This window comes from Pelophylax lessonae, assembly GCF_965119305.1.
Source record: "Pelophylax lessonae genome assembly, chromosome: 2".
Classification (NCBI taxonomy): Eukaryota; Metazoa; Chordata; class Amphibia; order Anura; family Ranidae; genus Pelophylax; species Pelophylax lessonae.
Genome location: NC_138769.1, coordinates 146049713 through 146073855, shown reverse-complemented (window position 1 = coordinate 146073855; position 24143 = coordinate 146049713). Strand labels below are relative to the sequence as shown.

The 24143-nt window shown below is 42.2% G+C and overlaps 1 protein-coding gene across 3 annotated transcripts in view; it reads right to left on the bottom strand.

The window, feature by feature from the left end:
• MNT (MAX network transcriptional repressor) overlaps positions 1-24143 on the bottom strand; it is a 145323-nt gene that overhangs the window by 3019 nt on the left and 118161 nt on the right. For all 3 annotated transcript variants that reach the window (XM_082247005.1, XM_082247006.1, XM_082247007.1), the window contains one exon: positions 3360-3552. In XM_082247005.1, the coding sequence (XP_082103131.1) occupies positions 3360-3552 (193 nt within the window). The remainder of the gene's footprint in view (positions 1-3359; positions 3553-24143) is intronic.

Genomic DNA, 24143 nt, shown 5'->3' with positions numbered 1-24143 from the left:
TTAAAGAAACCTTGTCTGGCAAACGCTGTGAAATTATATTGCAAAACTGGCACTGATACATGAAAAGTGTGTAATAGGATCATTCTCTTGTTGCCCGAACCAACTAATCAGTCATTTCTCCATTTTCAAGCTTTGACTGCAAAAACTACAGCTTACAACTGTTTCTATGTCAACACAGATGGACATATTTAAATATCTATTTAATATAAAAATTAGTTTACCAGGAGGATTCAACTGCACTAAATGTCACATTCACTGCTTTATAAATATACTTTCCTAAAGCACAATTTTGCAGATTAGATCATTTGTGTTTTTAACAGATCCAAGACATTAGGAATGCTATGTACACCCCAAAAAAATGTCAGCAAAGTACACAGGTTATACATAGCCTGCCCTGTCCCTCTCCCCCTGTTTCTGCTCTGCTTGCTGTTTTTACCAGTGATTCCTGGCTGTCAAAATGACAGTTGGAACTTGCTCAAAAGCACAGCAGAGACTGCAACCGCAGACACGTAGCATGTGAGCAGTGTTTATAAACACTGTTCGGGAATTTTGATATGGAAATACAATGCAACATTGTTATTCTGTATTTCTACAGTTTATTGATTCAGGGGTGACCTTTGATCTGCAAATGTCATCAGTAAAGCAACCTTACATATAAACCACTTAAGCCCCAGGTCTATTTCTGACACTTTTTGTTTACAAGTTAAAATCAGTATTTTTTCCTAGAAAACTATTTAGAATCCCCAAACATTATATATATTTTTTTAGCAAAGACTCTGGAGAAAAAAATGGCGGTCAATGCAATATTTTTTGTCACGCGGTATTTGCGCAGCGGTCTTTAAAACGCTATTTTTTTGGAAAAATTACGAAAAATCACATTTTACTGCATTAAAAAAAAAACAAAACAGTAAAGTTAGCCCATTTTTTGTATATTGTGAAAGATGATGTCACGCCGAGTAAATAGATACCCAACATGTTACGGTTTAAAATTGCGCACACCCGTGGGATGGCGACAAAATACGGTCAATAGAAATCTCAATAGGCGATGTTTTAAAAAATTTTAACGGTTACCAGTTTAGAGTTGGAGTGTAGCTCTTTTTTAAATTATTGCTCACTCTCTGGCGGTCGCAGGGATACCTCACATGTGTGGTTTGAACAGTGATTTCATTCGCGGCTCGACTTCCATATGCGTTTTCTTTCGTGCGCGAGCTAACGGCGACGGGGGCAGCTAAAATTAATTTTTTTTTTCCTATTTATGTTATTATTTTCTTTAACTTTATCACAGGTTTAAAAAAAAAAAAATCTGATTACTTTTATTGCTGCCACAAGCAATGTAAACATCCCTCGTGACCGCAATATGCAGTGACAGGTACTCTTTATGGAGGGATCGAAGGTCTAAAAGACTCCAGACCCCTCCACTACACTTCCATGTATTCAAAACGCCGCAAATGGCATTTTTGAATACACTAGTTTTTTTTTAATTTGCCGCCTTTAGCAGCAGAGTAACCCGGACGTGACGTCATGGACGCCGCCTCCGGGTTACGTCATCGGAGACCCGATCGAAGCCGGGACTCCATCTAGCCGGCGGATGTGCCGGCTGGGTGCTCGGGTCTCCCAGTGGGACGGGAGACCCGGGCAAAGCCACGGAAGGCGGGGGGACGTCCCCTCCCACTCGCCGGGGTAACGACCGAGTGGCTCCCGAGCCGCATTGGTCATTACCGCCGGAAAGCCGACCGCCGGCTCTAAACAACGGTACCGGGGTGATGCCTCTAGCTAGGGGCATCACCCCGGTATAACACCGCAAATAGCAGAAATGTACAAACTGCTCTGATCTATAAAGGGTCAGAGAGCTAAAGTGGTTAAAGTTCAGCTCCAGCTAAGGATTTTTAAAGGTGAAGTATGGCCAAAGATTTTCTAGCTATAATTATATGGATCACAGGAGTGCAGTTTGTTCTGTACTCCTGTGACCTGTTTTCAGCCGACAGCGGGCTATAGTCTGCTGATGGCCGATGTCACATACCCGGTCCAGTCTCTGAAAAGATTCCGCCCACATGGTCAGGATGCGTCCACAAGCTTGGGCCAGCAGCTGGCCCAGTCTCTCAGCTGTGCTGCTGGGAGAATGTGCCAGCAGCTCCATCTTCTACCCAGCCCAGCAATCCAGTGAGCTGAAGGGGCAGAGCAGAGAGCCGGTGACCGAGAGTCACCACACTCTGCACAGAGCAGAGAGCCGGTAACCGACAGTCACCACACTCTGCACAGAGCAGAGAGCCGGTGACCGACAGTCACCACACTCTGCACAGAGCAGAGAGCCGGTGACCGACAGTCACCACACTCTGCACAGAGCGGAGGGGAGAACTGAGAGATCTGTGGTGTTTGATCGTTCAGTTCTCAGTGCAGAGGTGGCGAGGGACAGATGCAGCATCGAATCGATTCTGCATGTCCCTAGGTAAGTATAGGGTTTTTTTGGTAACCCATACTTCTCTTTTAACGTTCCCGTTGTCCTCGCTGGTAAAGTTTCCCCTCCATTTTTGTCCTGAGGACAGGGTGTCACAGAGATGGCCGATTTGCCTTAGGGCTATACACCACTGTCAGTGAAACACTTCATGGTAGGCCTAGATGTGTAGCTGCCTATTGGTGTCTCATGGTGACTACAGGACTTGCTGGCATATTGTGTGTCAGCACGCTATCCTGCAGTGACAATAACAATGCTTTGGGAAGCTGAGGTTAGCATTATCACTTATTAACAGAAAGCACAAGAAGGAAGTTCAACAGGTGTTTAGTACCATCTCTCTCAAAAACAAAACCATAAAAAGCTTGCAATGGTATATTTAATGTATAGCCATTTTTTTCTCTTGCTGATTCCCCATTGGGGAGTTTTTCCCTACACTTTTTGTCTTTTGTAGACAGAACAGGAGAAGGAAATCTCTAAAAAGTGAGAGGAGATCTCCCCTTACTTATTATCAGAACTAATTCACCCATCCTTTTGCAGATAAACATGCACCTCTGGAGGAAAAATAATAAAAAAAAAAACATTATTTTTGCAGTCACTGATGATAATGATTGGCCATGGATATAAATAACAACCAATAACCATTGATACAAATGATTTTCCTGGAATTTAGCTCGCTCAACTTGTATTATTCAAGAACAGACTGTAGGGGGCAGCTGAACTTAATATGATACAGTGAGTTGAGGAACGCAACAGTGGTCAGAAAAACAACTGTTGTGCTAGCTGTCGATCTCGTGACTGAGTTACACAATTTTCTGTAAAAAAATCAGCCTCACTCTTTTTTTCTGTATTCTAAAACAAAAAAGAAAACAGGATAATGAAGTCATTTTGAAAGCCCCATAGTGGTTACCTGAGGCTGTGGAGGTTGAGGCCTGGTCGTCCTCTGGCTGAACAGTTTGGCGCACAATTCGGTCAATCTCCATAACATCCATCCACTGGCTGAGTTCATTCTTCAAGTCGGCTAATCGCTGCTGTGTAGCAATTTTCTCTCTTGCCAAACGTTCCATTTCATGCTCGTATTCCTTTTCTTTCCTTTTCAGACTCTGTGAAAGAAGGAAAAGATCCTTTAAATTTACACTGACTATGCAGAACTTGCTTTCCTTAGAGAGACTTCGTGATTAAAAATCATGTTCTTATTCCAGAAAATCTGAAGTTATATATCTGACTAACAAATGTGTGATTTACACACAGCTGAGTATATCTGTATACAGTATGTAATAGGGCAGGGATAGTCTACATGTGCCAGGAAGGGCATGCAATTAGGTTTTTTATGAGCACCGGGAAGACCGTCATGTAGCATGCACACAGGCTCAGACTGGACTGCCAAAGGCCATAGGCCATCATTGACAGCTCACTAGACTGAACCCATGGCCTACCAACCTTCATGACATTTCAGAGAGGCCTTCCTGAGGCACTGATAATGTTTAGGCATAGGCTCTCATCCCTGTGGATGCTATGTGAAGAAGCCTGATTACCCTCTTCCTCCTCCTAATGAAACTGCCATCTGCAGCAAGTGTAAAGATAAAACCCCTGTGTTTCTGAAGGTACAGAAATCAGGTCTGATTTGAGGTTGGAACAGGAATTGGGTTTGATCGTAGGCCTGAAGGTACAGGAATTGGGTATAATCTGGGGGCCTGAAGGTGCAGGAATTGGGTCTGATCTGAGGTCAGAAGTTGCAGGAATTGGGTCTGATCTGAGGTCAGAAGGTGCAGGAATCGGGTCTGATCTGAGGTCAGAAGGTGCAGGAATCGGGTCTGATCTGAGGTCAGAAGGTGCAGGAATCGGGTCTGATCTGAGGTCAGAAGGTGCAGGAGTCGGGTCTGGTTTGAGGTCAGAAGGTGCATGAATCAGGTCTGATCTGAGGTTGGAAGGTGCAGGAAATGGGGCTGATCGTAGGTCTGAAGGTACAGGAATCGGGTCTGATCTGGAGTCTGAAGCTGCAGGAATTGGGTCTGATCTGAGGTCGGAAGGTGCAGGAATCGGTTCTGATCTGAGGTTGGAAGGTGCAGGAATTGGGTCTGATCTGAGGTCGGAAGGTTCAGGAATCGGTTCTGATCTGAGGTTGGAAGGTGCAGTAAATGGGGCTGATCTAAGGTCTGAAGGTGCAAAAATCAGTGCTGATCGTAGGTCTGAACGTGGAGGAAATGGGTCTGATTTGAGGTTTGAAAGTGAAGGGATTGGGTCAAATTTGAGGTCTGAAGGTGCAGGAAATCGGCTGAGGTCAGTTGTTTAAAAAAAACTTTTACACCAATTCATATATATTGGGGTCGCGGAGATAGGAGGAGAAAAACTATGACAGGTTGAACTATGTAGCAGCTGGACGTTCTGCTTCGTGGTACTCGCGCTTAGGATGGTTTGCATTCAGGAATGTTTGCCCAAACACAGGAATTCTGTTTTCTGGGTATATATCCCTGAATGCATATCTCCCTAAAAGCGAGTACCACATGGTACAGCATCAAGCCAATCCACATGTGCCTGAAAAGGCTGGGATTTATAAGCCGACAGGTCAAATGACCCATGTGAATGTAACTTCATAAGGGGTACAGGCCAAAATACCACTTTCCTTTAGTATAGTAGGAGAGGGCTAAATCCTCGGAGATCTTTATTTTGCAGTCTATGTCCCTGTTAGAGATCTTTCTTGCCACATGTTGTCACCAGGATAGGAAAAGAAGGAAAATCTTGCCAAAGACATGAGACAACTACCTACTAACAATAAATATGGGCGCCTCGATATCGCGGGAACCCCCCACCCCAGATGGAGGGGGAGCCGTCAGCCGAAATAGGATGCTTCGCACGGTCAAAACCGAATGTTGAGGCATCCAGGCTTTTGCCCCCGAGGACAGGGGCAGGTCGTTTGCTAGGCCATGGCGCCCGCTAAACGCTCGATGGCGAGCTGGGATTCCATAAGATCCTCTGTCCTGGAGTACCAGGACGACCAGTCCGATTCCCAGCTCCGCAAACGCTGTAGTCTTCCGAAGATCCGACTAACTAAGCGCAGAACAAATAAAAAGCTAGTAGTGCAAAGAAAACACTTTTGCAGAAAATAAAAGTAATAAAACAGAAGAAAGGCTGAGACTGTAGCCCCAGCCAAGGGAAGCCTATCTTACTCCTAACTAGGCAGAAGACAAACTGAGTTGGGAAGGCTGATAGCAAGGGGGTATTGGACCAAAGGGACAGCCCCCTACAGGTGGGCCTATGTAAATTGCTTTGTTCTTAACAAACCTTATGCCTAGCTTTCTCCTGTGGATAAGAGGTCAATACCCATTGGTGAAGACTGTATGAGTGGGCGGCGACTGTCAGAGGACGTAAGAGAAAAAGGGTTTTGGCTGATGTTTATATTTTAGGTGACCTGAAGAGTTTTGTACATGATTGGATAGGACATTGGATGCTCAAACCAATAATTATTACAGAAGGTTTTGCAACCTTACATTTTCAGAAATAAAGCCACATGTTTTCTAGGAAAGAGAAGAAGTTTATGAGCAAGCCCCACTGCTGTGTGTATAATGTTTCTCTTTGGGACAGACTTGTTTTCAGAGAATAGATTTCTGAATCTATTCTTTCTGCAACACAACTGAGGCCTGATTTTATTACTATGGTGTTTTCCTAAAATTTAAACTGAACGCCATTACCTTCAGTTTTACAGTTGTACTATGTACTGCTTGCTTACTCAAGATTTCACTGTACACTGTGAACTTCTACTAGTGTGCATTAGAAACTGCAGCAAGTCAGACAGAGCCAACTCATTTCATGGCTGAAGGACCTCCAGGATCATCTAGCTCCTTCCTCCTCAGCTTTAGTATCCCCACCCTTTAGTTCATTCACTGGATTTCTGTTCTTTCAAAGACAGGAAGCTAAACATCTGGGAATTCTTAGGCAGTCCTCCAAACCAACACCCTCCCATCAAGACAGTTTGATATTTGCATAACTCCTCAGGGCTGAGGGATCTTGAGTGGAGTACTGAGGCAGGGTGCTGTGATGTTTTCAAGATGCTATGTACAGCACCCTGCTGACAACACTCGCCAGCCATGATTTGCAAGCACTGTAAAGAGAGGCACAGAGACCTAATTATGACATTGCTGCATCCAGAATTAGGTATGTTAATGAATTAGTAATCCCATTGCAAGAGGGAAATCCTATTGTAAGGGAAGCAGATCTGGAACATCAGGTGTTCCCAAATATTGCCAGAGCTCCGGGGATGCAAAAAATTGCACGAAAATTTTAAACAGGATCTAACCATAACTGAAAAATCATAATGGCTAGTCACAGTTGAATTCACAATCCAGAACAGCAAAAAAAAAAAAAAAAAAAGAAAATGCTCTCAATTTTAAAATTCTACAGAGCATGCAAGATTCTGAGCATCTTCACAGTCAGTAAGTGAACCAGAACACGTCAACAATCAGCTACTGCCTGTTATCACCTCAGTCAATTCTCTTTTTTAAGAATGCATTCCAACAGTGACATTTGAATGGACATTATATTTGCACACTGTCTAGTTCCAAGAAATTGCTTCTTCTATGGTCTAAAAGGGTTCCCTGGAAATGATTTTAAATGAATGGAAAGGTCCTGGTATAACACATATAAAAAATATCTAGCTAAATTGTGGACAAAAGGAGCAAGCCTGTCAGGAACCTGCAGAATATTATTATTTTTTTTTTTTTTTGAGGTCAGCTTTATTGACCACAAATGGAGAAAACCTCAAAAGTTAGGTGCCATCTGTAAATATTTAGTAGCACTGGCTCCTGGGATTTGCCCAGCCTCGATATTCTAATTTAAAAAGAATCTCTAAGTTTGGATGTTCTGCCTGTGGTCGGTCTTCTTGGATTACTGACTTTTGGAAAGTCAAACTTGAAACCAGGCACCGTAGTCAGTGTGGAGGTCAGCTGAAGCCTCTCCCTTTTCTATCCACTCAAAGAGTATGTAATACTTATTGGGATGATACTGCAGTAAAATGGCACCAACTATACCACATGCGGTGTCAACATGCATTGGATCACAACTAGGGAGCCCTTCAACAGTGTCATCAGAAGCAATACTGTGCCTTGTCTTTTTAAATGGCTTATTAGATGCTGAGGCTGCAGTTTTAGTACAATAAAACTGATAAGTGGTTTACAACGTAGACCCGCCATTTTAAACCAGGGTCTATGGAACTCTAGGTTCCTCTAGGGGGTTTCATGAGTTGTGGTCGATTGACCTTCCAATTGAAGGTGCATTTTTCCCCATGGACCACCAATGAATTACTTTGGCAGAGATTCTCTTAGAATTGTAAAAATATTAAAAAGGTTCCTCTGGTGTAAAAAGCTGGGAAAGGCTGATGTAATCATCAACCACCCCACCTTGCATTTTGAAAAGGATTGGCCTATATGTCAGTTACTTATAGAAAAGGCCAAGCTAACTTAGTATCAAGTTAACCTGCAAAGGTAAGTTTTTTTTCCTCATAAAGCATCCTTAGTCCTTAGATGTGATGACTGCATTTGTCTGCTTTTTTAACCATTTGTTGACTGCCAACAGTACATTTACTGATGGCGGATGGCTCCCCCAGGCACCGCGACATACCTGTACATTGCAATGCTCATGCGCACTGGGCGACTCCACTGGGACACAGCAGATTGCGGTGCTTGGTATCGGGCTGTTCTGAGTGGCCCAGATACCACATGATCACATCACATAATAAACAAGAGTCATGAATGGAATCCATTTGTGATCTGTGATTGGTCATCAGTGATCACATGGTACCTTGGCCAATCACAGCATCCTGTACCATGCAATGGTTGTGGGCCAATCACAGCATTACAACAGTAAACAATAAGTCATGAATGAAACCCATTCATGACAGTTCAAACCAGAGGTTCACCAAATGGAAATTTTGGTGCCCAAACCGAAAATGCAGAATGCACTTGGTCGAAAACAGAAACTGACAGTTTTTAAAAAAATTATAATATTTTTATATATAATTATATTGTATTCAACTTTTCAATATTATGAATTTAAATGAATATGAATTTATTGTCGGCCATTATTGGCACCTTTAGCGCAAGAAAAGCTCAAGAAAAATGTATCCCTTTACATTCTACACTGGTCCATTGTGCTTCCGTTGTGGTGTTAAAAATCCTACTTGCTATATTTTTGGTCAGTTAAAAAAAAAAAAACACACCAAAATGCACCTCCATATTGAAATGCATTGAAGACGCAGCAAGAAAGCATCAATGACGCACTTTTCAGTGCCATTATCGGCATCTTTTTCTCTTACCTGCAAAATTGCATTTTCGGCCGCCAAAATTTCGGTGAATTAATATTTCAAACGACTGCTGTTACAGTGATCTTCACTGTAACAAGCAATCAAATTGTAAAAAAAAAAAAAAAAAACTGAGCTACTTTGAAGGGAGTATGTAGAAAAAATAATTGTAAAAATAAATAAATTGTAAAAAAGGAGTAATAAAATGTTTTTTTCTTGTTTGTTATAAAATTTTGTAATCATTCTCCATAATTTTAGACCCAAATGTATTCGGCTATATTTCTTTGGTGAAAATAACCCAAATCAGTGTATAATATTTAGTATATGTGAATGTTACAGAGTTTATATGTGTATATAGACTATGAAAACCGGGATTCATCTGTGAAGAGAACACCTCTCCAAAGTGCTAGACGCCATCGAATGTGAGCATTTGCCTACTCAAGTCGGTTACGACAATGAACTGCAGTCAGATCGAGACCCCGATGAGGACAACGAGCATGCAGATGAGCTTCCCTGAGATTGTTTCTGACAGTTTGTGCAGAAATTCTTTGGTTATGCAACCGATTGTTGCAGCAGCTGTCTGGGTTGCTGGTCTTAGACGATCTTGGAGGTGAAGATGCTGGATGTGGAGGTCCTGGGCTGGTGTGGTTACACGTGGTCTGTGAATGGGAGGCCAGTTGAATGTACTGCCAAATTCTCTGAAATGCCTTTGAAGATGGCTTATGGTAGAGAAATGAACATTCAGCTCACGGGCAACAGCTCTGGTGGACATTCCTGCAGTCAGCATGCCAATTGCACGCTCCCTCTTGCGACATCTGTGGCATTGTGCTGTGTGATAAAACTGCACATTTTAGAGTGGCCTTTTATTGTGGTCAGCCTAAGGCACACCTGTGCAATAATCATGCTGTCTAATCAGCATCTTGATATGCCACAACTGTGAGGTGGATAGATTATCTCAGCAAAGGAGAAGTGCTCACTAACACAGATTTATGAACATTATTTGTGAGAAATAGGCCTTTTGTGTACATAGAAAAAGTCTAAGAGCCGGTTCACACTGAAGCGGCACGACTTCGGGGGGGCGACCTGTGAAGTCGCGTGCACCGCGACTTGCACGGACTTCACATAATGGAAGTCTATGCAAGTCGCTCCGAGGTCGCCCCAAAGTAGTACAGGACAATTTTTCTAAGTCGGAGCGACTTGTGTCGCTCCTATTAGAACGGCTCCTGTACTACTCAATGGACCGCGACATACCATGACTTGTCAGGCTGACAAGTCGCCTGACAAGTCGCGGCAGTGTGAATGGGCTCTTAGATGTTTGAGTTCAGCTCATGAAAAATGGGGGCAAAAACAAAAAAGTGTTGTGTTTATAATTTTGTTTAGTGTATTTTTGGAAAATAATAAAACCTAAAGTACTGACTGCCTGGCATTTCTTAGGGCCCTAAAATACCAGGATACCCCCCAAATGACCCCTTTTTAGAAAGCAGACAGTCCAAGGTATTTAGTTAGAGTCATGGCTATTTTTTTTGTAGTTGTAAGTTTTTTTGTCTCAATTTTTTGGAAAATGAAGAAATTTAAAAAAAAAATGTATATATAATGTTTTCTTTTTACATACTGTCACCAGTGGAATACAGCGTCATCATATGATTGGTGTGGAAGTGATCAGGGATACTGACTGACATGTTTTTGGTATTTTTTGTTGATATATCAAAAAATAAAAAAACACCAAAAGAAAGCTCTATCGGTATGAAAAAAATGATATAAATTTAATTTGGGTACAGTGTTGCATGACCGCGCAATTGCCAGTTAAATTCGCAGAGTGCTGAATAACAAAAAATGCTTTGGTCAATAAGCGGGTAAAACCTTCTGGAGGTCAATTTGTGTTGATATACAAAATGTATTTTTACACAGAGATACTTTATTCCGTATCAATGGAGGCGCACCTAGGTAACAATTAGAGAACACCAACTCCCTCCATAACATAGGGAGAGGTGTTTTGTAGTCCACGAACCTAAATGATAACAATACAGCACAGGAAGATTTCTGATTTTTTTGCACTCTTTTATTGCACTTATTATCAAGCAGAAATAACAAAACCCTTTCAGCTGTATATTTAACATACCAAAAATGAGCAAATAAGAGAAATTCATTGTTCGAGTTTATAGACACAATACAACAAAACTGGGAGTTTCACTTCCAAGAGAACAGTCATGTGACACAGTTTCTGGAAATGACGCAACATTGTTGTGTTAATCCTAGAAGCAAGGTTCAAGTTCAAGCCTGAAGTAAAAAGTCTTCACCGCAGCGTTCACAATTTTTGTCTGCATGCAAGCCGCGGCGGAGTGGCGCCTTTAAGAAACTTCTCCCCCTCCCTGTCTCCACAGTGGGGACAGACACACGTGTCCACAAACACGTCATACTTCCCCTTCACAACTCCCCAGCCCTCCCTCCACCTTCTTCTCTTTTTTTGCCGGGAAATTAACTGGACTGGTGCCAACGTTGAAATCCGCCCCCTGCCAGCGTGCATGCCATTTAAGGCTTACACAAACAGCCTGCTAGCAGCTTTCCTCCATGTGCTCAGAACAGCATGCTGCGTGTGGACAAGCCTGTCTGGAGACGGGAGGATGTGCACACAGACAGGCTCCTTGGGATTGCAGCTACAGCAGACATGACCAGTCCAACGCCGTCATGTCTCCAAGTTTTCAGGTTGTACAAATTTGTCCCTGGAACTTTTTGAACACTGATCACTTTCACAGCATAGTTCTAAGAATTTGTAATTTCTTACTACGGTATGTACTCAGATGACTGTACATTTGTCAGGGAAGTGGGGAAAATTTAATATTTCAATATTTTTATTGGATTTTCATGAAAAAAAAAAAAAAGTCACAACAGTGCAATGTATGCCGTCAGGTCACGGCCATGAAATAAAGAAATAATACAGCATCTGCAAAACAGTAGATATAAAACTGAGAAAATGTAAACAGTGGAATCTTGGCTTAAACAGTAACAGATATGTAGCCCCCAATCCCTTACTCTTAAGGTCGGCTGGCTCGGGCACCGCCCCCCCCCGGCGCCCCCACGGGAGCTCACTGCGCCCTGGAGGGAGGGCGGCCCCCCGACCCCGACGTTGCCTACTTGGCTGAGGGAGACGTCTACCAACTGCCATTAGTGGGGAAAATTTAAAGCGTTACTAAACCCAGTACCTGCATTCACTATCTGGTCTCCCGCAGTACACAGAATACTGAAATGCAATTATGTTAGTAAATATAAATTGCTAAATAACTTTTCTCATCAGCGGTATATAGCAGTCTTGTGACTTCTATCAGTGTCTGGTTGAAGCTTGTAGGAGGAGTTTTCATTTTCCCCTGACTGTCCTATGAGGCTGCAAGACTCCTGACTCTCTGTCTGGACAGTGCTAATTGACCCGGTGCTGATTACATGCACCCCCCCCCCCCAAAAAAAAACTCTAGCAAACTGAGCATGTGCACTTCAAGGGCTCTGTCTTATCAGGAGAAGGATTGGGGACAGTAAAAGGGGAGGATCAGAGAAGACAGGATCAAACAGTCTTTTTACACAATGCGAAGGATTAATCCCATGAGTCCCACAGTGAGTATAACAAGCATGCTTTACTGCACATACAGACTGATTTTTACTGTTGTGGGTTTAGTAACACTTTAAGGAAAATTATTTCCATTCATAATAGGGTAGTAGGATTTGGTGTTTCAAGCAGTGGTGGATTATAAAAGGGGTTGGCTGCCTGGAACCCCAGACTCCAGGTCGACAGTCTCCATGGAAATGCTACAAAAGTTCTGCACTTTTCATAGGACAGAACAGATACCTGTCTGGGGGGGCCTCAGACTCCAGGGGAACCTACAAAAGTTCTGTACATTTCACAGGACAGAACAGATACATGTCTGGGGCTCTAAGAACCCTAGGGGTCCATGAGGATGCTACAAAAGTTCTGAAATGTTCATAGGGAAGAATGGGTGGCTTTCTGGGGTCCCAGGCTTCAAAAAAATCTATGGGGATGCTAAAATAAATAAATAAATAAATAAAATTGGCACTCTTCATTGGACAGAATAAAAGCCTATCTGGTTGGTAGGAGGAATCTTGAGAGAATTAGGGAACATTCCCACTTGCGAATGCACCCACATGGCAATTACATGCTAGAACCCCAGAGGGGGTTTCTGCGACTAGTTGCAAGAGATAGTCCCTTTGAATACAATGGGAGGCTGCCGACTCCCACAGCTAATCGTGCCCACTCACATATGATTGCTCATGCAGCGTTCGAGTGACTGGCTCTGGACGCAGACTACCTGCATACTGGGCTGATCACTTAAATGTGATTGCTGCATGAATGAACGATTACTGGCTGTGTGAGCCGGGAGCCTCCCATTGCTTTCAATAGGGCTCCCTCTTATAGCTTATCATGGGAACCCCTGCTGGGGTTCTTGCATATAATCGCCGTATGGGTGCATTTGCATGTGGGAATGCACCCTAATCTTCTTAAGGTCCCTCTTACCAACATATGATCTACTTTACATACCAAGATATTATCCAAATTCCAGATAACCTTGGGGGAATACAGTTGTATATGTGGAATAGGGAATAAACCCTACAGTAAAAAATTCCTTTACGTCTCTGGTAACAGTTATGGGGTTGGACTGCTAAATCCTCCATCTGTACAACACACAGGGAAATTCAAAATGAGATACTAATGTTTTTGTACAGGCTCCAGCTAAATTACACACAGGCAACCCATCTATTCCCAACACATGTTGGCGATGCAATTACCTCAATGGTACGCTTTCCATATTATTGGCATTGCATTAAAAATATTGGAAGTTATTGGTGGATTTCCTGTATCAACTGTTTGGAGTCCAGCTTTCTTTGGACCCATTACATCTTCTATTGGGTCTCCTGTTCCCAAATACCTCTGTGTGAAGATATGGATCTCCCATATCCCGACGGCTGCCATAAAGGAAATTCCACTACATTGGAGTTCAGCACACATACCAATGCAAAATGCACTACTGGCATTGCCTAACTTACATTGGGAGGTAATGTGGATGGAAGACCTAACCACTACTAGTAATAAACAACTATTTTTACTCTCACTTTTTTTTTATTAAACAAACTGTGCCTCCTTCCGGCTCTGGTACAGCCTGGTACTACACTATACGTTCTTTTTCATTAAAAAAAAAAAAAAAAACCTGACAGCAGATCGCAGTACTAACATAAGTGAAGTTAGTACAGCGATCTCCCCTGCTGTGCTAGTGTTCTGACAAGGGGACCGCCCCCCGCCAGGTCACACCGATCAGCGCTTGCAGCTATTGGATGCCAGCGCTGATTGGATGCTGGTTTTCCCTCAGAGCTTACGCTTGCACTTTTCCACTCCTACCAGTATAAGGAGTAGAAGGGGAAAGACAAAGAGGTGACTATATGCCTCACGGAAGATGGACACTAAAGCAGACCTGTTGTTTACCTTGCACGGGAAAAGATAGATTCACTTTCATAGAAGAAAGGTTGCTGACTGCCCATGACAAAACAGAAACACAGAAATACACGTGTTCTCCATCCCTCGTGCTATGGGGTCACAGTCATGATGATCTTCAGCTACTACTGATTGATAGAACACCTAACATTACATATGCAACACTGAGCAAACAGACCACACAAGCTTCTATCAGGATAGAATCCTTATTGGCCATTACATCAGTGAAAGGCTAACACAGACAGCTTACAAAAGAAAACCTAAATAGAAACTGGAAAAAATGTGTACTATTATTTAAATAAAAATTGGGATGGGCTTTAGCATGAGGAAGCATTAAAAATGCCTCTGGATTCTATGTCAACAGAGAGGTATCTAAACACTCACAGAATCTCAGCAGCTTGCGTTACTTTAAACTGGTGAAAGAGGCCACATGATTGAAACAATGGAATAGGCCTAAAGCTTTGGTTGCAGCCTTGATGCTTTTGCTAAGCACTAATGCATATTAAGCTTTTTGAGCCCCTTATTGTTTACCTGTGTGTACAAGGCTTAACCACTTAAGCCCCGGAGGATTTGGCTGCTAAACGACCAGGGGGTATTTTGCGATTCGGCACTGCGTGACTTTAACGGACAATTGCGCGGTCGTGCGAAGCTGTACCTAAACGAATTTGACGTCCTTTTTTTCCCACAGACAGAGCTTTCTTTTGGTGGTATTTGATCACCTGTGCGCTTTTTACTTTTTGCGCTATAAACAAAAAAAAGCGTAAATTTTGCAAAAATAACAATATTTTTCACATTTTTTTATATGAAATTCCCCCCAAAAAAAATGTAAAAATCAAAATTTTTTAACATTTTCGGCCAATTTGTTTTATGCTACATATGTTTGGTAAAAAAAAAAAAAACGAAAAAGGCGTATTTTTATTGGTTTGCGCAAAAGTTATCGCGTTTACAAACAAAGGGAAAGATTTTTGTCATTTTTGTTGGTTTTTTTTTTTAACGCGTAATGGCGGCGATCTGCGATTTTTTTTGCGGTACTGCGACATTGTGGCGGACGGATCGGACCCTTGACTGACATTTTTGACACTTTTGGGGTTACCAGTGACATTACTACAGTAATCAGTGCTATACATATGCACTGTTACTGTAAAAATACACTGGTAGTGAAGGGGTTAACTTTATTTGAGAGGGAGGGGCTGTGTGTCCCTAGGGGCGTGATTCTTACTGTGATTGGCTGTGGCTTGAGGTGTAAGGACACTGATCAACGGTTCTACATAGAACTGTGTGATCAGGGTTTTTACACCGAGGAGAATGACAGGCAGCTTGTTTACACAAGCCGCCTGACTTTCTCCCTCTCCCCCGACGATCGCCGAGTGACCGGCGGACATCGGGTCCGTGACTGCGCGCTCGCTCCCCAGACCCTCCCAGGCTAGTGACGTTAATTAACGTCACTCTGCCTGGCCGGGGCTGACCGCCGCAGTAAATTTACTTGCGGCGGTCGGCAAGCGGTTAAAGTGGTTGTAAACCCCCCCACCCCCTCTGTAAGTTGGTTGTACATATAGGCAAGTCTACAATGAGGCTTACCTATAGGTACTGTAAATATCTCCTAAACTTGCAACATTTAGGCGATATCTACGCGGTATCGGCGCATGCGCTCTTAACCGGTTGCCGACCGCCGCACGACTATATACTGCGGTGGTCAGCCCCGGCCAGGCAGAGTGACGTATCGATACGTCACTCGCCTGTCACTGACTTGCGAGCCTATTGCGGGCGGGCGCGCGCCCGCCGAGACGCGCGCCCGCCGCGGCTCGTTCACAGACAAGTCAGTGAGTGTGACCGGCGGACTCGATGTCCGCCAGTCACACTACGATCGCTCCTGTGAAGGGAGAAAGACAGAGCGGCTTGTGTAAACAAGCTGCCTGTCAGTTCTCCCTGTGTAAAAGTGAAGATCTGACCGTTCTACTATGTAGAACGGTTGATCTTTGCTTTTACACCAATAGGAATGTCCCTGCACAGTTAGAATCACGCCCCTAGGACACACTTAACCCCTCCCTGTCCAATAAAGTTAACCCCTTCCCTGCCAGTGTCATTTTTGCAGTAACAGTGCATATGTATAGCACTGATTACTGCAGTAATGTCACTGGTACCCCCAAAAGTGTCAAAAATGTCAGTCAAGGGTCCGATCTGTCCGCCGCAATGTCGCAGTACCGGAAAAAAAAAAAAAAAAAAATCGCAGATCGCCGCCATTACGCGTTTAAAAAAAAACACCAAAAATGACAAAAATCGTTCCCTTTGTTAGTAAACGGGATAACTTTTGCGCAAACCAATCAAAATACGCTTTTTGCGATTTTTTTTACCAAACATAGGTAGCATAAAACAAATTGGCCGAAAAATGTTAAAAAATTTTGATTTTTACATTTTTTTTGGGGAATTTCATATGAAAAAATGTGAAAAATATTGTTATTTTTGCAAAATTTACGCTCTTTTTTTGTTTATAGCGCGTGATCAAAAAATCGCACAGGTGATCAAATACCACCAAAAGAAAGCTCTGTTTGTGGGAAAAAAAGGACGTCAAATTTGTTTAGGTACAGCGTCGCACGACCGCGCAATTGTCCGTTAAAGTCACGCAGTAAAAAAATCGCAAAAAAAACCCTGGTCCTTTAGCAGCCAAATCCTCCGGGGCTTAAGTGGTTAAGGAACGGCCGCCCATGCCGTTTCTTCGGAGCCCCGTGCCTCGACCTGCGGGCCCTGCGCGGGAGTGACATCACGCGGCTCCAGCCAGTAGCATAGCCGGAGTCTGCAGACCCGGAAGGAAGACGGGTAAAGATGGATGCGGTCTCCAGTGGGAATGATGAGGGCTTCGTTTGGAGGGAAGTGTCACATAATATGCTAATATGTGATGCATACTAGCACATTATGCCTTTACTTTTCAGGGGAACAAAAAAGAAAAAAAAATATAAAAAATCACTGGCTTTACTTCCTCTTTAAAGTGTCAGTAAACCCATTTTTTGTGTGCCATTTTTAAAAGAATGAAGTGGTTAGCACGTCCACCTGACAGCACTAAGGTCGTTGGTTCCAATCCCACCCCACAGTACTACCTGCATGGAGTTTGCATGTTCTCTCTGCATCTGCATGGGTTTCCTTCGGGTACTCTGGTTTCCTTCCCAACTCCAAAGACATGCAGGTAAGTTAATCGGCTCCTGTCTAAATTTGACCCAGTATGTGTATGTATTAATGTGGGGTAGGGACCTTAGATTTTAAGCTCCTTGAGGACAGGGATTGATGTGAATCTAATATTATATATATATATATATATATATATATATATATATATATATATACACACACTGTTCAAAAAAATTAAAAGTACACCTTTTAATCAGAGTATAGCATCAAGTCAATTAAACTCCTAGGATATTCATCTGGTCAGTTAAGTAGCAGGGGGGTTGTTATTTAGTTTTCCAGCAGGGAAATTAAGTTACAGTTACACTCCTAAAAGACAAAGAAATAAAAAATAAAAAAAATTGAAAAAATGTAAATCTAAGAACTAAATTATTAAGAATGAAAGGAAAAGGGGAACAGTAATAAGCCCCCTTTTCCTCATGGGAGAGTGGCTGGGGGAATAGGTAGAATAGTTCATGAGGTGATTTTTCCCTCCTTTTTTCCTCAGGTAAAGTGGGAGGGATCTTCAAGGTATCCTGAGGGAATAGAGGTAGTGGGCGTGGCATTGCAGGGGTCAGAGCACCTATAGGAATAGGTTTAGGGTAGAAGATTCTAAAGCCCTCTGAGACCCTATATAAGGTGGAGCTCCCCTCAGAGGGGCTCATTCGCCTCAGAAGATTCAGCAGTGTGAATTCCCCATCCCCCCCCCCCCCCTTGTCGCGGCTGTTATATTATGTGGTGGTGTCACCTTTGCTACAGCAAAGGGGGACGATTTTATTTATTAGGAGTGGAAATTGATGCCTTAAATGTGATTTTATTTATCCGGCCTGAGCTGTGGTGGCTAGGCTGTTGAGTGTGTTTAAATGTTTAATTATATATTTATTGAAAGTTTTTATAAAACCAATAATAAACGCCCGCGGCCTATATATTTTCCAAATAATACAGGTGTCTGCTTTTTATTTTATTTTATTTAAGTAAAGTGTTAAGATGTTATTGGATCCTGCCTACTGTCCCATAATCTGTGTCTGATTGTGGGGTGGCTCTAGCATAGATGATTGATGGAAGCTTCTTCTATCCAGCTCGCTGTCCCCCAGAACACAGAATGCAGAGGTTTCTTTGGGCAGCTTCCAGAGGGTGATTGAACGCAGCTCCTCCAGGGAGCCTCTCTGACTTCCTGAAGTGAGATCTGCAGATTGCGTCAGAGGTTTCCCCGATTCCTCCGCCCATCGAACGCACAGTGTTATGCAAGTAAAATAATGTCATGTGACTGTGATATATAGAAGCACAATTTTTTTTTTATCTATAGACGGTTGGTTATTTAGTTATATTACCGTACGATACATATGAGCTAGCTGCAATGGGTTTAATTACACTGGCACATGGAAGAGAATAAGCGGTTCCGATCATTACCAAGTTGGGGTAATGCCAAGAGGAACTCTATGTCTACCGAGAAAACAGATGTTTGCAGAGGTGCTTTGCGAGGACTATTGGATTCTGGGTGCTACTGGAGGGATATATTGTTAAAAGTAACGTGCTGGCAGCTTCTGCTATCTGCTACAGCTTGGAGTTTATTTCATTAGTGTTTTCCACAGGGTCACTTTAAGCTCCAACAGCTTAATAACAATAATTGCCTATAAATCATCTAATAAATCAAATCTAAAATAAATGGTACTGTAATAAAGCATATACGTACGTTCGTAAACTGTTTATTACAGGCTTTTTGAACATTAGATCGTATTATTTTAATGTGCCAGCTAATAAAATCAAAAGGGTTTTAAATAAAAGGCAGTAGATTGTATAAACAAGCCGACTCAAGGCACAGGGCCTGTCTGCATTCCGAACACTACAGAATGCCAAGCAGCCTGTTAGCTGGAGGTACTAATCCTACCGCCACGTGACCGCTCCTCATTGCACTGTTTTGTAACCTATATTTTTGCTGGAGTAATTAGGGTAATCTGGTCTGTACCCGGGGGATTTATCAAACTTGTTATAACATGCAATATCTGGCAATCGACCTATGATCTATCTGACCCCCGTCTCTAAAACCACATACAAGTCAAATGTATTAAGTACTTTTCCCTCTGTTCACAGGGAGAACATAGGATACAGCAAGTATTAAAAAAATCCTGTATTTCCTTTTGTATTCCTTAAACCAGAATAATTCCCAACACAACAGAAATATAAAAATGCAACCAGAATTTTAGATTTATAATTTCAATTGGGAAAATGTATGCGTTTATTCCCGCGCTATGGACCTAGGTTAAGCATGAAATTCTAGCTGCTGCCCCCACTACAACTGACCACTCAAAGGTGGCGTCTAAATACAATGTGCTAGATAAATGTTATACGGCATTATTTATTGCACAGGTAACATCAACTGTATATGCACCAATTGCACAGGTTTAAGATCACCATCAATTGCATTTTTATTTCTATTTTTGTGTATGCTTTTATCACTGTATAAGCCTTCGTTCACATTAGGTCGCTCCGACTTAGGGGGCGACCTGTGACGTTGCGTGCAGCGTGACTTCGGCACGACTTGCAGGGACTTCACATAATGGAAGTCAATGCAAGTCGCCTCCAGGTCGCCCCAAAGTAGTACAGGACCCTTTTTCTAAGTCGGAGCGACTTGTGTCGCTCCTATTAGAACGGCTCCTGTACTACACAATGGGAGCGTGAGGACCGTGACTTGTTAGGCTGACAAGTCGCGGTCCAAGTCGTACCAGTGTGAATGCGGTCTAAGGCTTTTATTTTGATATGTAGAGATCATATTTATTTTGAGACATTTTTTATATTCACTACAAGCAGCGCCATCCACCACTTTTATCTAGCACATTTTAGAATCTGAATTGCAAACTACATTTTGGATGTAAATGAGTAGAAAACTTTTGTAACTTCTGCTTGTATTCACTTAGTACATATTTTTCTGAAAACTCTGTCATACTTTTTTTTTGGGGGGGGGGGGGGGGGGGAGATTTCCCTTCACATCTCATCCAAAGATACAACAGAAAGTAGAAGGAAATTTCTACAAATTGAGAGGAATCCCCCTCTTTAGACAAGTTACAATGGGGGACAAACCTCCACCTCTGGTTCTGGTGACAATTGTAAAATTTTGGGTTTCCCATTACTTTCTGTCTCAATGGTCTGCGACAATGGTCTCCAGGACTTAAATAGGCAGGGTAAATCTACCTAGAGGGGACATGGACAATAAAAGATTTCTCTCATTAACCAAAGGGCTGAACGAAAAAAATTGGAATGGATTCTTCCATCAATGATAAACAGTGTTAATGAAGGAATCGCTTGTGCCAGTAATTAGCAGCGAGTGGGACTTGTGGCTGCCGAATACCTGAACAGTGACCACATCTGACTGGATGCAGTTACTGTCCACTCGACAATTTTTCACTTAATTCCTTTTACAAAGCACAATGCAAAAGTCAACTTTTGTTAAGCCAGGCCACGCACAACTCAAATGTTGGCAGACTTCGCAGGAATGTGCCAAGGTTTGAGCCATATTCGGCCAAGCTTAAAGAGGTCCAATATAACTATGCAATATACCGTGGTGCTCAAGCCTTTGAAGAGTGAGGGCCACTTCAGTGATTTAGTAACTGGTCGTGGGCAACAATGAGATAAAATGGTTCAGAATTTATAATTTTCTATTTTGAATAGCATAATCAAGATTTTAAACAATCAGGATCATCATTTTCCTAGGGACCAATCCACGTTGGATGCTTACCCAGTGTCTAATCACAAAAAGAAAGAGTGGATAACACAAGAGTGAACACAGACTTTGCTTACTTTTTACAATGGCCTCTATGTCTGGGTTTATGTCAGTCTTTCCTAAGTGGAGACATTGTCCATTGGTGTGGTAAAAAAAAAACACATCTCAACTATGTGGGATGGTGGGTTGGCAAGCCCAGATAGCTATCAACGTGTTGCTAACCCGGGTATGCACTTTCCTGCTTTGCGGTCGTGGGCCATGGGTTTCGCACCCCTGTAATATACTATACCTGGCCAATGCCCCTCAAAAAGCTGGAAATCATTGAAGAATACACGGCTACTCCAGTGACCTTCACTTGCTTCCAAGTCCTGTGCCAAGCGGCTGCTCTCCTGCATTGTGAACCTAAGAGGTTGGTCGCCATTTAAAGAATGCATTGCATTCTATGAATGAATGCAACAAGTTCTCTGATTGGATGAGATGGACAGCCGAGGCGGTGACATGTACTTCAGTAGCGGTGCCTACTTTTCAGTGATTTTCAGCTTGCAGGGGCATCAGCAAGGAGAAAAATAAATAAAATAAAATATATATATTTGTCCAAGATGGACCAATGTAACTACGTATAAAAATACCTGGAATTCTTTTTTAATACTTTTACACTATCGAAAACAACGAAAAAGGTTTGGGCTATACATATACTTTAGTAAAAGTAGATGTGGACAGGTTTACCATATAACCAAATGGCATTGTCAACAGTCTACTATGTTGCCTGGAAAACATTGGAGGGCCAAAAGCATCCCCATGGTGTAAAAAAAAGGAATTAAATATATTTTTATAGGTACAGAAAGGCATATATAAGGAGCCAAAGAGGTTTTGGTAGAAACCAGCCCTATATAAAATAGAACAAAAAACAACCCCTTTGTTGAGGGGGCAGTAAAAAATGGGCTTTTAAATCTCCCAAATAATAACACATTCATATATAAAAAAAAGTTTCAGTATTTATTACAAAAAAAAATCCATCCAATATATACATACTCAAAATATATATTTTTATTTTATATATTTATTACAAATTTTGTGGTTTATACAGGGATTCACTTTGAAAAGCAGCTCCGGAAAACATGCAAAAATCAGGAAACGGAAAATGTGTGATCCAAAAATACTGCAATAAAGCTAAACCCTACTACATCCATTTAACTTTACAGTATTTCAATTTTTTTACAATTTACTGAAGCCAAATTCGAAAAGCTACAGAACAGCAGCATCCACAAATGTGCGATCCAAAAATACTGCAATAAAGCTAAACTCTACCTCCATTTACCTTTATTTCAATGTTTTACAATTTACTGAAGCCAAATTCGAAAAGCTACAGGACAGCAGCATCTTGCCAGGTTTGCTCCTTACCCAAAATACCAATGTATATAAGCCTTAATGACACAGAGGTAATTCTAAACTCCTACAGTATGTACAAGGATCACCAACATAGGAAACATAAAAAGACTTTTTTTTCTGGCCTTAAAAGCAACCCAACCTGGCAGTCCCATATCACATTATCAACTGCAGAAAAGGCAATTTTTTAAAACTTTTAATATTCATGTTTTTTTTTTTTTAAACATTGGCTTTACACACACACACACACACACACACACACACACACACTTAAATAGTTTATTTCAGCTTTCATAGCACGTTTACTGATGCGTGTCACAAAGACCAGCTCTGTAACCTGTTTAACTGTCACACTAGCATCGTTATCGTTACTCTTTAAATTATTTTTAACTATTCGAATCTGACATATCTAACTGTACAATAGTTCAATTTGTGATTTCATCCCAACATGGATTCTAATTTCCATTAAAGAATATGTTTGCCCTTTGTCCTTTTAGGCAAGTTAAAATACAACTTTAGGCAGCCTACCAAATTGATAAAAAACAAAAACAATGGTTACGCAAGTTCTGAGAGTCCATTCAGACTAGCGCGACTTGTCAGGTGACTTGGTCGCCTGACAAGTCGCGGTCGGTCTTTTGCCATTGAGTAGTACAGGACCGGTTCTAATGGGAGCGACACAAGTCGCTCCGACTTAGAAAAAGGGTCCTGTACTACTTTGGGGCGACCTGGAGGCGACTTGCATTGACTTCAATGATATGAAGTCCGTGCATGTCGCGCCGAGGTCGCGGTGCGTGCTGTGCACCGTGACTTCACAGGTCGCCCCACCAAGTTCGTGTCGCTGCAGTCTGAATGGGCTGTAAACCCAAAACCAAAAATGTAATTTAGGACAGATTGCTAGTCCTTGGGTGTGGTGGCTGCATTAGTGTTCTTTTTTCAGGCCAAGTACACTTTCTGCAAGTATAAATTACTTGTTGATCTGACCAGAAATGCAGTGTCCTCGTCATAACATCCTGTGCATCAATCACATCTGCCCTCCCTGATGAGCTTCAGGAAAAAGGGTCCTGTACTACTTTGGGGCGACCTGGAGGCGACTTGCATTGACTTCAATTATATGAAGTCCGTGCAAGTCGCCCCACAAAGTCGTGTCGCGCCAGTCTAAATGGGCTGTAACAGTTTGATGCTTAACCACTTGAGTACCAGCCTGGATATGCCCCTTTACGCTTCAGTTTTTAGTGCGGTGATTGTTTAACTGACAGTTGCTCTATCAAAAAATTTATATCATCATTCAAATTAACTTTATATTTTTTTTTATGAGACTGACAAGAGCTTTCTTTTGGTGGAAGTAAATGACCACTATTTTTTACTATAAAAGAAAGACAACCAAAAATTTGGGTTTGCTTAGAATAATCTTAAAAAAATAAAAAGCATCCCAAAATTATTGGTGATTGGACACTACAAGATGATGGCGATGGACGAATCGGGCACGAATGTTTGCCTGAATTCGGACCTGAAACGGAGCCAAAAGACACACAGGACCCTAGTGCAATGCGCTCGGCAGCAGCCATAGATGTGTGTGAACCGGCTCCAATGAGAGCCAGGCACACCCTGCTGTCTTGCGAATTGGATGCGGGGAAACCTGCGTCTAATTCGC